Source organism: Leuresthes tenuis, unplaced genomic scaffold (genome assembly GCF_036924035.1).
Source record: "Leuresthes tenuis unplaced genomic scaffold, fLeuTen1.0.hap1 SCAF_15, whole genome shotgun sequence".
NCBI lineage: Eukaryota > Metazoa > Chordata > Actinopteri > Atheriniformes > Atherinopsidae > Leuresthes > Leuresthes tenuis.
In genome coordinates, this window is record NW_027325369.1 from 300168 (window position 1) to 313680 (window position 13513).

Below are 13513 nucleotides of genomic sequence, written 5' to 3' on the forward strand. Positions count from 1 at the left end.
AGAAGTAAAACCAGCTCAGATGAATGGATAACCAGACAAGGTTGAGCTGAGAAATGGATTTCTCTAGTTATTGTATGTCCTTTCAATGTAAATTCAGTTCACTTCATTTCAATTCAGTTTCATCAATATAGCTCAAAATCACAACAAAGGTCATCTCATGGCACTTTTCTTTGATCCAGTCCCCCATCCTGAGCTGCACGACACTGGAAAGAAAAAACTCCCTTTTAACAGGAAGAAACCTCCATCAGAACCAGAACCAGGAAGGGTCCATCTGCCTGGACCAGCTGGGGCTGAGAGGACAGGAAAGAGGGGACAACAAGCAGCGTAACACCAGGCCAGAGACACCTGCTGAGAGAGAGAAACACAAGTTAATGACAGCAATGATGTCATCTGTACATGGAGGGAGGAGAGGTGCATCATGGGAGCTCCCCCAGCAGGCTGGGCCTATAGCAGCAGAACTATGGGATGTTTCAGGATCACCTGAGCCATACCTAACTATCAGCTTTATCAGAAAGGAAAGTTTCAGCCTGATCTTAAAGGTAGAGAGGGTGTCTGCTTCCTGAAGCCAAACTGGCAGCTGGTTCCACAGAGAGGGGCCTGATAACTGAAGGCTCTGCCTCCCATTCTGCTTTTAGGGGCCTGATAACTGAAGGCTCTGCCTCCCATTCTGCTTTTAGGGGCCTGATAACTGAAGGCTCTGCCTCCCATTCTGCTTTTAGGGGCCTGATAACTGAAGGCTCTGCCTCCCATTCTGCTTTTAGGGGCCTGATAACTGAAGGCTCTGCCTCCCATTCTGCTTTTAGGGGCCTGATAACTGAAGGCTCTGCCTCCCATTCTGCTTTTAGGGGCCTGATAACTGAAGGCTCTGCCTCCCATTCTGCTTTTAGGGGCCTGATAACTGAAGGCTCTGCCTCCCATTCTGCTTTTAGGGGCCTGATAACTGAAGGCTCTGCCTCCCATTCTGCTTTTAGGGGCCTGATAACTGAAGGCTCTGCCTCCCAGTCTGCTTTTAGGGGCCTGATAACTGAAGGCTCTGCCTCCCATTCTGCTTTTAGGGGCCTGATAACTGAAGGCTCTGCCTCCCATTCTGCTTTTAGGGGCCTGATAACTGAAGGCTCTGCCTCCCATTCTGCTTTTAGGGGCCTGATAACTGAAGGCTCTGCCTCCCATTCTGCTTTTAGGGGCCTGATAACTGAAGGCTCTGTACACAGGTACACCCTGGACAGTCCACAGGGGCACACAGAGATGAACGAGACGAACGACCACACACTCGCTCACACTCACTCCGAGAGACAATTTAGAGACACCAATTTAGCTAACATGCATTTTTTTGGACGGTGGGAGGAAGCCGGGCTACCTGGAGAGAATCCACGTATGCATGAGGAGAACATGCAGACTCCACACAGAAAGAACCAGCCAGGAATTTAACCTGGAACCTGTGAGGGGGGCAGTGCTAACCACCACACCTCTGTGCAGCCCCTAATGGAGTTCCTTTAATCCCAATAACATGTTCAAGTCTCTGTAACAGAATGCTGTGATCGATCGTATCAAATGCAGCACTGAGATCCAACAGGACAAGCACAGAAACAAGTCCGCTATCAGAGGCTAAGAGGAGATCATTGGTAACTTTCACCAGTGCTGTTTCTGTGCTATGATGCACTCTGAATCCTGACTGAAACTCCTCAAACAGATTATTTCTATGTAAATGATCACAAAGTTGAACTGCAACTAATTTTTCAACAACTTTAGACAAAAAAGGGAGATTGGATATAGGTCGATAATTAGCCAACACTTCTGAATCAAGAGTAGGTTTTTTAAGTAAAGGTTTAATTACAGCAACCTTAAAAGTCTGAGGTACATATCCTGTCAACAAAGACCGACTAAATATAATCAGGAGAATGGTGCTAATAGAAAGGGCCGATGTTCTGTTTTAGAGTCAGAGGGGGGGATAAGAATAAGGAAGATGCAGAACTAATGGGACAACATTTGTTTAAATACACAGTTCAGGAAATCTTACAGAGGAAGAATGAGGAAAGAGAGAAAATACAAAAAGACAATATCTAGGAAAACTTGAAAAACAACCAATGAATCATCCATTTACTATTAAGGTCTGCCTTTTTGGTTCTGTATTGTATTGGTTTGATTTCAATCTTATCTTTGAGTTTAGTAATACTGCAGTTAATCTTGCTTCCTGTTCTATTTTAAGGAGCCTGGCCCTTTGGGTTTTCTGTTATTCCTGTTCTTGTTTGACGCTAGGATTAATTTAGTTTCTCACCTTCCACCTGTCTGCTGTTAGGCACTTACTCTCTAAGTAGAAATACTTTGGTTTCCTTTGTCCTTTTCCTTGCCAGATCCTTGTCATTATTTTCTTTGCCATTGCTCATTTGTTAGTTGGTCAGTCTCTCATATGTTCTCATTAGTCTTATTTTCTTGAGAATTTGTTTTATCAATAAAACCTCGGTCAGATGTTGCAGAACTTTAACATCAATTATCACAGTTATGCAGACGATACACAGCTTTATGTCTCTGTCACCAGACGACTGCAGCCCAGCAGACAAACTGTGTCAGTGTCTGGAGGAAATAAACTCCTGGATGAGAGAGAATTTTCTACAATTAAATGAAGACTAAACTGAGATCATTCTGTTTGGTAGCAAAGAGAAGAGGGTCAGCATTGGTAGATATCTTGAGACTCAGGCCTTTACAATCACTGACCAAGTTAACCTTGGAGTGTTGATAGACTCAGATCTGACTTTCAGCAGCCACATCAAAACTGTCACCAAGGCAGCTTTTTACCAACTCAGAAACATCAACAGAATCAAAGGTTTTCTCTCCCAAAAAGACCAGGAGAAACTCATCCATGCATTCATCTCCAGGAGACTCCATTACTGTAATGGTCTTTTAACTGGACTTCCCAAAAAGAGCATCAAACATCTGCAGCTCATCCAGAACGCTGCTGCTAGAGTTTAAACCAGGACTAAGAGATCTGAACACATCTCACCAGCTTTAAAGTCTTTACTCTGGCTTCCAGTCAGTCACAGAATAGATTTTAAAGCCTGCTGATGGTTTAAAAATCCCAGAACGGTTTAGACCCAAAATACATCTGTGATGTGTTCAGAGAATATAAACCCAGCAGAGCTCTTAGATCCAAGGACTCAGGTCAGCTGGTCCAGTCCAGAGTCCAGACTGAACCTGGAGAAGCAGCATTTAGCTGCTATGCTGCAAACAAGTGGAACAAACTGCCAGAGGAGATTAAACTGTCACCAAATGTAGACATTTTAAATCCAGGTTAAAAACATGTCTTTTCTCATGTGTCTATGCATGAAATCTGCAGGATATCTGTTATTTTATTTCTTTCTATTTATATTCTTTTGCATATTTCTAATACTTTCCCAATGCTTTGCAATGCTTTTATTTTATTAAAGCACTTTGAATTGTTCTGTACATGAAATGAGCTCCAAATAGATTTGACTTTGACTTTAAGTCCTGCATTTGGGTTACCCCCACCCCCTTGCTCTGGCCATGAATCATGACATTTACTCTAGATAAACAAAGGCAAACAATTTCTAAATCTGTTGATTGGTCTGTTCAGTGATGTGGTATTATTTAAACTTTTGGCTCTTTATAACAGATATTATCATTGGCTTAAAATGAACGATGATCACCCTTCATAAAACATCTGGGAAAAATCCATCAAAGTCCTCCAGCTATAGGCCAATACCTTTTACATCACATGTTTGTAAAGTAATGGTTAGAATGGTCACTCAGTGGCTCGTCTATTTTGTAGAAAAGAGAGGATCCTATAATTTGCTTGGAAAATGAATTTCTATAGCACATATTCATGAAAGAATCAGTTGTAGCAGTAGCCTTCAGTGTTGAAAAAGCATAGGACATAATATGGAAAGAGGGAGTCTTGATATAACCAAACTCTATGGGAATAGAGGGGAATATATTTAACTGGATTAAAAATGTTACGGCAAACAGATCTCTTTAAGAGAACATTTGGAGTCAATTATCAAATAGATTTCTGGTGGAAATCTATTATAAGGTAGTAAAATCAGTGGAACTGAGTCTTTTCAATAATGAGAAATGACATCTTTTATAATATCAAGCCAGACCATTCCAGGTCATTGTTTGACTGTTGCAGATGATGGAGAATGCAAGAGGTAATAAAGACAACGAGAGGGCAAACAGTAGGCATAGAAACAGAGCTTTAAATGTTTAGTGGTGAAAGTAAATACAGTTATCTCTACAACGGGGAGACTCTTAAATGAGGTCAACCTTAGTATGGATGGTAGATGCCTGGAAAAGGGTAAATGTCTGAATTTCTTGGTTCTCTATTTGATTCTAAACTAACATGGGCTGAGCACATCATTTAATTCTGTTGTATTGACATGGCACCAAGTCACAACAAATGTCATCTCATCTCACTTCAAACATAAATTCCAATTCAAGTAAATAGTTCCTCTTTGTTAGAGATATTCTTCATGCCGTGATCCGGCCAGTACTGTATTACACAGTATACTGTGGAGTATGAGGGATGGTCGGCTTCAAACATGTGTAGATGGTGCAGGAAGAACTTTATGGACACAGACTTGGTCGAACACTAATATTTTCTTGTGAACCAGGTCTGTATCAGAATTACAAATTGATGCATCAAATCTGGAGAGATCTTCAGCGCCTAACCTCTGCCGTTCAGCAGAGTAAAACCTTCCCATGTTTGGTAACCCTGAAGGTGCTGCGCCCCCTTCAACAGGCACATAGCCAGAAGATGAGGTACACATATCTGGTGAGCCTCCCCTGGACGCACTAACTGAGGAGGCTGTTTTTATCATAATGTTTCACACTTATTATCTCCTAACTTCAATCCATTTGACTGTGTCTTCAGGTAGATGCTGGCACTGTTCTTACAGCCTTCGTGTAAAGAGAGAAACATCAAGAAAAGTTTTTTGATTTGATTCTGTCTCAGTTCTTAAAATCCTGAAATCACTCAAGCCATCAGGTACTGTAAGTTCATTCCAAGCTCATCCACCGAGGTATGTTAACTGCTACCAATGCGTGTATATTTACTGGGGAAATGAGGAAGTAGACAGACTTAACAGATGAAACCCCCCCCCCCCCCATTAAGCAAGTCTGAGGTCAAGACAATAATTTTGGAGAAAGTAATTGTATATTGGCAAAGAGAGTGGGACGCTGAGTCAGTTGATCAATGAAAAACAGGTCGATCATATGGATTAATCATCTTCAATAATACATGATTAGAACATTCAAACTTAAGTAACACTCACAGGGTAATAGCAGGACACCCTCATGTGAGCAGAGACTTTTCTACATGCAGCTACTGACTGAAGTAAAACTCAGGAAGACAAACTTTGAAAGTACTGAGGAGTGCCAGAAAAAACGTAGAATCCCTGTGAACTTGTCTTGTTTATATTCGCCCATTTGGAGAGATTTGTAGATCTGTGAGGGACTGGTGACCTGTCCAAGGTTTAGCCTGCCCCATGTCCAATGGCAGCTTGAACACTGTGCTCCACCGTCTGGAGCACGAGGTGGCAGTAATGAGCACACAGAAGAAGAAGAGGAAGAAGAAGAAACAGAAGAAGAAGAAGAAGAAGAAGATGAAACAGAAGAAGAAGAAGAGGAAGAGGGAGGGATGAATGTTTACAGCTCAGATGGAAGGTAAGGGATCATGTGCAGATCAGTCGGTCATTAATGATCTGTCCTCATCACTGGAAGGCTCCCTGTAGCTGGTTAACTAGTTGATAGATTAATTTGTGTTGAGATGAGAAGTGCGCGAGGCGGCACGTGTTTAACAACAACACCAACAGCTGACCGTGTGACGTAATGAGCTCCTGCTGCAGAGCAGCGTGCACAGATGGCTGTGTGTGATGCAGTGATGCTGCAGCGTTTCTGCGCTTCAGACAACGTGATGACGTAACACTCTGACGAAGTGTTCCTTATGAAACTTATTTCATATTAAAAAGAGCTTCCGGCAGCGTGTGATCCACGGAAGCAGCTTGTTCTGTCAGCCTGTTTGAGGATGAGCTCAGCTCGGTTAAGGACTGGCAGCTCTGTTTTTTCCACGGTTCGGTTTGTCTCAGATTCGTGTGAAGAAGGAGATAATATTTGCCTCACTTTTGTACCACAGCTTCTGAACAGATGCACAAACAACCACAGCTTCTCCTATTATTTTCTTTTCGGTCACATTTAGAGATGTTTGCTCCACTGGAGCATCTTGTTCGATATATTTAAATGTCCTGGAAGCTACTAGCATTTGAAGGGAAGCCCTTCTCCCTTGTTAAATAATTGTGCCTATATGACTAAATTAAGTCCAGAACCTGATGGTTCCGTGCAGTAATCTCAGCTCACCTCAGAGGTTAGACAGTCATTTGCTGCTGATAGAGGCTGCAGCCTAACCAATCTGAGGTAAGGGAGTGATTTTAAAGAAGAACGCCTGGCAGTTTGTTTCTTTGTTGAGTTAAAATGAATGTGAAAGTGAACTTATGTGTGGAGGACAGAATAGAATAGTCTTTATTGTTGTTTATTGCTGCTTCTGAATGTTCTGAATGTCTCAGATATGCTCGTCTTACCAGCTGAGTTGATGTTATTTCTCTCTTTAGTGTGAAAGATGTTTTTCTTTGGAGACAGAATTGTTCATCACACCTTGATTAGAACACATAGAAACATGCCTGATGCCAGTGACTATTTGTAGGAGATCACTTTCTACTGAGGTAAAAACAGTGTTTAAAGAGTCAGATGGTTTTATGTCCAGAGTGCAGGTTGCTGATTTCAGCTGCCGAACTGCTTCCTCCGGGTTTTTAAATCCATAATCATCAAACAGGACGTGCTCTGTGTTCACAGGAAGTGGCAGAAAAATCAAAGACAATGCAGCCGATTGGCACAACCTGATGATGAGGTGGGACCGACTGAATGAAGACGGCTTCAGTGTTGCAGCAAACATTATCAGCATGAGGCGGTGAGTCTGTCACCATTTCCATTCTGTTAGTTTTTCAGTGATGGGGGTTAGAGTTCAGGAGCCATGGCAGAGGACAGTAGAGCTGTTTCCCCCTGCTCCAACAGAGTAAAATAAAAAGTTGGATTTATTAGATTATAATCTGAAAGCTCCTCTGAACGGTCCTCCTTTAGAAAAATCAGACTACAGACTGGTTCTCCTCACTTCCAGTCAAGCCCCAGTATCCTAACGTCCTGTGCAGAACAGCTGTGTGGGATTCTCCAGAACCTCTTAAACCTTAGCCTGAGTCAGGAGAAAGTTTCAGTGCTGTGGAACACATCCTGCCTTGTTCCAGCTGTCCTAACGTCCCACACCATTAAAGTCCTGTAGAGACTGTTATTGGCTCACCTCAGTCAGCAAGTGAACACCTTTCAGAACCCACTGAAACCCACTTATCATCCTGGAGCTGGTGCTGAAGATGCTGTCATCTACCTGCTTCAGTGAGCCCACACTCATCTGGACAAAGCAGGCAGCGCTGTGAGGATCATGTTCTTTGATTTCTGCAGGGCTTTTTGATACAGTTCAGCCTGAAGCTGCATGAAAAACAGGTGGAGGCCTCCACAACCACCTGGATTACTGACTCCCTGACAAACAGTTTGTGAGACTGAAGGGTTGTGTGTCTGAGAAGGTGATCAGCAGCACAGGAGGCTGTACTCTCACTGTTTCTCTTCACTCTGTACACCTCAGACTTCCAGGACGACTCAGAGTCCCGTCATCTCCAGAAATGACTCTGCAGCTGTTGTGTGCAGCTGGACTCTGAGATACCGGGACAGCAGACTGAAGTGGAAATGAAACACATAGGCTGTTCAAAATATTACTAAATTAAAATGTAAAACTGTGTTACAGCAGAGCTGTAGAAGCCTCTGGCTGAACACACTCCACTGTTTCACACAGGAAAGTGTGGTCAGTGCTGTTATTTATCTAATGATGCAGTTAAACTCAATATATGCCAGTTCTGAAACCCCCACCACTGTGTAAGGCTTATTGAGTGTTTTTAAACAGGTTTTCTCTTCCACAGTTTGCAGACTGATCAGCTGATGGAGGTTAATTCTTCCCCACCTTCACATTCTCCATCAGCTGCACTGCAGCACACAGTTGGAGCTGCAGAGCTGCAAGAGGAATGCTGTAAACTTCAAGATGCCATCAACAAAATGGTAGTGCTTAATTTAAGTTTTTAAGATTCAGAAGCAAAAACTAAAACCAAATTCAGAGATCAGAAGCATGCGGGCCATCCCACTGCATCCATCTTTTGGGTCCTGCATGATAGCTGCTGAAGAAAAGAAGCATCGGGTGGAAAATAGTGGAGTTTAGTGTTCTTAGCTGTGCAGTTTACTTATGATTATTACTCTAAACCTGGGGTCTGTTCTGCAGAGCAGGTTCAGCACATGCAGGCGACCCCCTGGTTCTGTTCAACTAAGCCTTTAAAATCTCACTGGTTATCAACACAGTAAGTCAAGTCAGGTTCATGTGCAAACAGGCCAGTTGACATCAGATGACCAATCACAATCATGGATATGAAGCTGCATATTTCTAACAAAAGGACCAAACTATAGTCCTTTATCCTTTAGATCAAAGCGTCTGCTGAATGCAGAAACAGAAACATACTCAGGGTCTGTAATAAAGTGGATTTAAAAAAGGCATTTTCTGTTTTCTTAACTTAAAGTGTATAATGAAACTTTTTGTTACATCGAAGATACTCTAACATCCTGCTCTACTGAAGGCAGACTTGGACATTTGACCTCATCCATCATCATTAATAAAAGCACCTCAGGCTTCAAATGTCTCTGTTTATCTGGCAGAAAATCTGACCTGAAAAGAGCTGATGAAAAATGCACAATAGAGACTTTACTATGTGGTTCTCCAGCTTCACAAAGAGAGGAAAGATCTGCTGCAGACTATCGATACAGCCCAGAGGATCATCAGGATCCCCTCCCCTCAGACTGAAGAATATTTACTGATTTCAGAAGTGAGAAGAAAGCATCAGGGAGGCCTACATCCAGCCAGACCGCTGTCTTTTTCAAACCCTGCTTGTAATGAACGGATAAAAGGCTTTGCACTTTAAGGAAATGCACTTTATTATTGCAGACAGCTGTTTTTAATCGCTCAATTTAAGCTGATTGGTGCCAAAATGAATTTTATTGTGTAGAAATATAAAAATGACAATAAAGTTTGTTATCGGAAAAGGATTTTCAATGCAATTTGGAGTAGGGGGTCACTTGTGTGCCTCTGGTATATAAAACTCATGTAATGCATGTTCAGATCTGGGTCTTTTCTAGTATTACATAATGTTTCAGTGAATGGGTATCTATTCATTGTCCATACTCCCTTCTTCCTGTGCAGGGTTACATGGCAGCTGATGTTTTTACATGTTGTTTTCTTCTGACCAGGTTGCTGTTGTGTCCAAGATGGAGCGTCTGATGGCATCACAGCAAGGCATTCAGCAGCTGGAGGAGTTTCAGTTCGGCGTTGAAGGAAGAAAGTTTCCCCTGTGTCACAGCTGGACCACCAAAGAATTTGGTTAGTCTCCCAGCAGCTCACCTGAATGACAACAGCACACTCACCTGGTCTCTGAACTCATTCACTCCAGGATGGAAACTTGAGTTGGTAACCACTGGGTTGAGGTGTACAGAGAGAAGAGAAATAGTAAGATTATAGTCCCTTGTGCTTTGGTGCTGCTGACCACCTTCGGCTGGTTCTGTTAAATTCAAAATGCAACTTATGGACTATTTAGATCCAGCACTTAAATCCAGTTAATAAAACCCCAATGAAAGCCCATTTAGTCAATTATGTGTTCTAAATAGAGCCAATCTATTCTATTTCTTAGGGATCGCTAACAATATAGCTTATGAAGTTTTAGGAAAATGAATGCTGTCAAGAGCGAATTAAAAACCTTTTGCAAAAGGTTTATTTTTTTATAACCTTTCTTATTCTTAGAAGAGCCCCATTTCTCAGCAGCTACAGCTGCGATCCTCCTGGATTTTATTTTAAGGTTTGTCACAACTATCCTGTTGGACTTCTCCTCAGTACAGAATTGCTCCAGTCTAGAGTTTGTGTGAGAGGGGCAGCAGGGGAATGGGGGCAGAGCAGGGAGGGAGATGAGTGCCCTGACAGCCTGGTGGTAGAAGCTGTCCCTCAGTGGGCTGGTCCTGGTCCGGACACTCTGCAGCCTCCTCCCTGATGGCAGCAGGCTGAAGAGGCTGTGTGATGGGTGGGTGGAGTCTCCCAAAATGCAGAATCTATGAGAGAACATGAAATACAAGCATTTACAAAAAGGCAACTAAAGCCCCCAAAAAGTTCCCAAATCCTCTACGATTTGAAGAGGAAACGCCATGGATGTCTGGCAGAAGACAGAAGAACATGTGGAGGAAGATCAGGCCAGATCTTCATTCCATACTCATGGGAAATGTCGGACTGGTTGCAAAAATAAAAAATGGGCTTATAGCGCTCAGGAACTCAAAGCAAGAATACTGAGACAGCAGTATTATGTGTTTCACTGAGACATGGCTGAAGGAACATAGACTCCAGTGCCTCTCTACATAGCTAAAAGACAAAATATGTGAAGAGAGACATCAGAGGCAGCTGTAACGGCAAAGGTGGAGGTCTGATGGTGTAACTGTGGACATCTAACTGTGAGGGAGAAGATCTGTACCCGGGACATAGAACTGCTAGCACTGAGTTTACATCCATATTATTTACCAAGTCAGCTGTGTTATCGTAGTGGCAGTCATCTGCCTTTCAAAAAGGTCAGTGGTTTGATTCTCGACATGTTGAAGTGTCCTTTGTTAAGTCACTGAACCCCACTTTGCCTCCAGTGTGGATGACAGAGAAAAAAGCAACACTGTTTAGCCTGCAATACTGTGTAGACCAAGATGTGTAGTCCTTCACAGAGGAAATAAGAGGGTCAGCCCACCAGCTTCTCCTGTGTTTTTAATTTGAAGGAACCCCAGAAGCTGTCACACTGAACCCCGACAGCAAACATCTGCTGCTTTAAATGGTTAGAGGAAAACATACCTGCTGCAGCTTTCACAGCTGATCTCAGCTGCAGGGCACAGAGGACTCACTCCTCTTATGGGGAATTTATCCACAGGAACAGCATAGAAACATGTTACATGGCAGCATGCACAGAACTCCCAACGACAACAGCTTGAGATCCTCTTCTACTCCCTCTCTGTGTGGCCTAAACCCAATCTCAGAATACACATACCTGGACGTTTACCGGGACAACAGACTAGACTGGACTGGAAATGCAACTCTGAGGCAGTCGTCAAGATGTAACAGGCTACTTTTTAAGGATGCTTTAGTTATTCAGTGTCTGCACCAAGATTCTTCTACAAGTCTGTGGTGGACAGAGCCATCTGCTTTGCAGCCATCTGTTGGGGCAGCAGCATTAGAGCCAGTGACTCAGAGAAACTGGCTCTGTGCTGGGGACTGCCCTGGGGCCCTGGGCCCTTGGATCTGATTGTATGAATCAGAATGCTGCACAGGTTGATAAACATAATGAACACTACTGTGCACCCTGTGCATGTCAGCAGAAGAGAGTGTGTTCAATGACAGGCTTCTTCAGTTTATGTTTATGCATTTAGGACCCCTACTGGAGGTAATACCTTTCATGCAGAGGATTTGAACCCAGGTCACCCACATGAAAGGTGGCAATGATACCACCAGACTATCCAGTTCTTCAGCTCTGCTTTAACAGAACAGAAAATCAGCTAAATTTTGTGAAGAGTGCAGTTTAAAGTGTTCCAATGGACAGACATATTATAGACATATAATCTATGCTGTGGAGCTTTGCAGCTCCTTCAGGGTCTCTTTTTAGAATTCCGTTTAATGCCCTTTATATCTTGCACTTGACTTTTGGTGGTCTACGCTTTCTGCCAAGGCAGCTCTGGTGCTTGTTTAGGGCTGTTTCTGGAGCCAGTTCTAAGTAACTGGTTTAATTTTCAATGGCCAGAGAACCTCCACAGACCCAGTTCATTACTTGACTTGAAATGTTTCTACTAACCCACCTCCGTACATCCTCTGCTTATCCAAGATCAGATTATGGAAGCAACAGGACTTGACCCCAGCCCAAATCTGGTGTTACTGTGTTTCTCAGCCAGAAGTGATATATATTTCCTCCAGTTAGTTCTGGGTCAGTGGCGGGGTCTCCAAAAAAAGGGAGGCAGAGAGGAGGTATCCTAATCAGGTAGTCGGACCACCACATACCGACGGGTATGTGAAGGAGCAGCAGCTCTTCTTCCAGCTCCTTCTGGATGGTTGAGCTCCTGTGAGGAAACTGTTTTTAGCCAGTTGTATCTGTGATCTCGTATGTTAGGTTACTCTAACCCAAATCTAGTGACCATAGATTAGGATTGGAACATGGATAGACCAATAAATAGAAAATGTCGCTTTTCCAACTCAGCTGACTCTTTACCACAACAGAGCAGAGGAATACCCTCATTACTGCTGATTGAGCCCCAGTCAGACTGTTAATCTCATGCTTTATCCTACCATCACATGTGAGGCAAACACTTGTCACTGACTCAGAGGGAGCAGTCCCCCCTTTTCTGGTTGAGAACCATGGCCTCAGATTTGGATGTGCTGACTATCATCGCAGCCATTTCACACTCAGCTGCAAACCTATGTTGGAGATCCTGTCAATGACCAACACAAGCTAACCCAACCCATAACCCATGTATGGTCCAAAGCCAGCAGCACCCCCACAGTGCAGCATGGAGGTGGGTTTTTTTTAGGCAGGTATTAGAAAACTGAACAGAATTACAGGAATGATGGATGGTTCACCTTCTGGCCCCAAGCATCCTGCTAAAAGAACTCTGAAGTGGTTTTAGGGGTAGCATTGAAATGTCTTAGCTTTTAGCTTCTTCCGAAATACAATTTAAAATTTTCCTTGCATATAAAGCTCATCATTTCCAAGCTCCATCATATCTTAAAGATCTCATTGTTGGATATTTTCCCAACTGAGCACTTTGCTCGTGTCTAAAGCTGGACTCTTTAGTGCTGATACAGCAGATTTGACCTGGTAATAACGTGTCGCCTGTCGTCACTTACTGTTCAGTAGGAAAATGTCTTCATGCTGTTATAGGAGTTCCTCCTCTGAATGCTTTACTAACCCTGCTTCATTTGTTTGCTGTTTCAGAGAAGTCCACTCGTGCTTTGTTGGCCGCCTTCAGTCAGGAACTGCGGTTGAAGCAGAGGATTGTGCAGGAAATTGCCCACACCCCAACCTCTGAGCTCTGCATGGTCTACCTGTCCTGCTGGCTCCACCAGCCCTTTATCCCCACTAAGGCCAGACTGACGCTGGAAGCTCTGCTGCTGGAGACTGGTCATCGCCAGCTGTGAGCTTCTCCGGCCTTCAGTTCAACAGATACCTGGACTCCGTTCTCTTCTTTTTAACAGGTTTAAGTTGCTGACATGAAATAAATGTTTCAATTTAAAGGGTTTGTTTTTCTTCTGCACTTCACGAGTGAGAAAATGAGTTTGAAATGTACTGGCTTCAACAGTAGT

The 13513-nt window shown here is 43.2% G+C and overlaps 2 protein-coding genes across 3 annotated transcripts in view; one reads left to right on the forward strand and one right to left on the reverse strand.

Annotated features, from left to right (window-relative positions):
- Nucleotides 1-13513, reverse strand: part of clec14a (C-type lectin domain containing 14A) — a 483122-nt gene that overhangs the window by 98469 nt on the left and 371140 nt on the right. The gene's annotated exons all lie outside the window — the stretch shown is intronic.
- cinp (cyclin dependent kinase 2 interacting protein) lies at nt 5583-13417 on the forward strand. Of its 2 annotated transcripts, none has more exons than XM_072365798.1 (5): nt 5583-5676; nt 6859-6973; nt 8028-8163; nt 9397-9526; nt 13146-13417. In XM_072365798.1, the coding sequence occupies exons 1-5, from the start codon at nt 5655-5657 to the stop codon at nt 13346-13348; spliced, it is 606 nt and encodes a 201-aa protein (XP_072221899.1). In that variant the 5' UTR covers nt 5583-5654; the 3' UTR covers nt 13349-13417. The 2 variants fall into 2 exon arrangements, with proteins under 2 accessions (XP_072221899.1, XP_072221900.1); XM_072365799.1 differs by lacking the exon at nt 5583-5676 and adding an exon at nt 6404-6423 and having other exon boundaries at nt 13146-13416.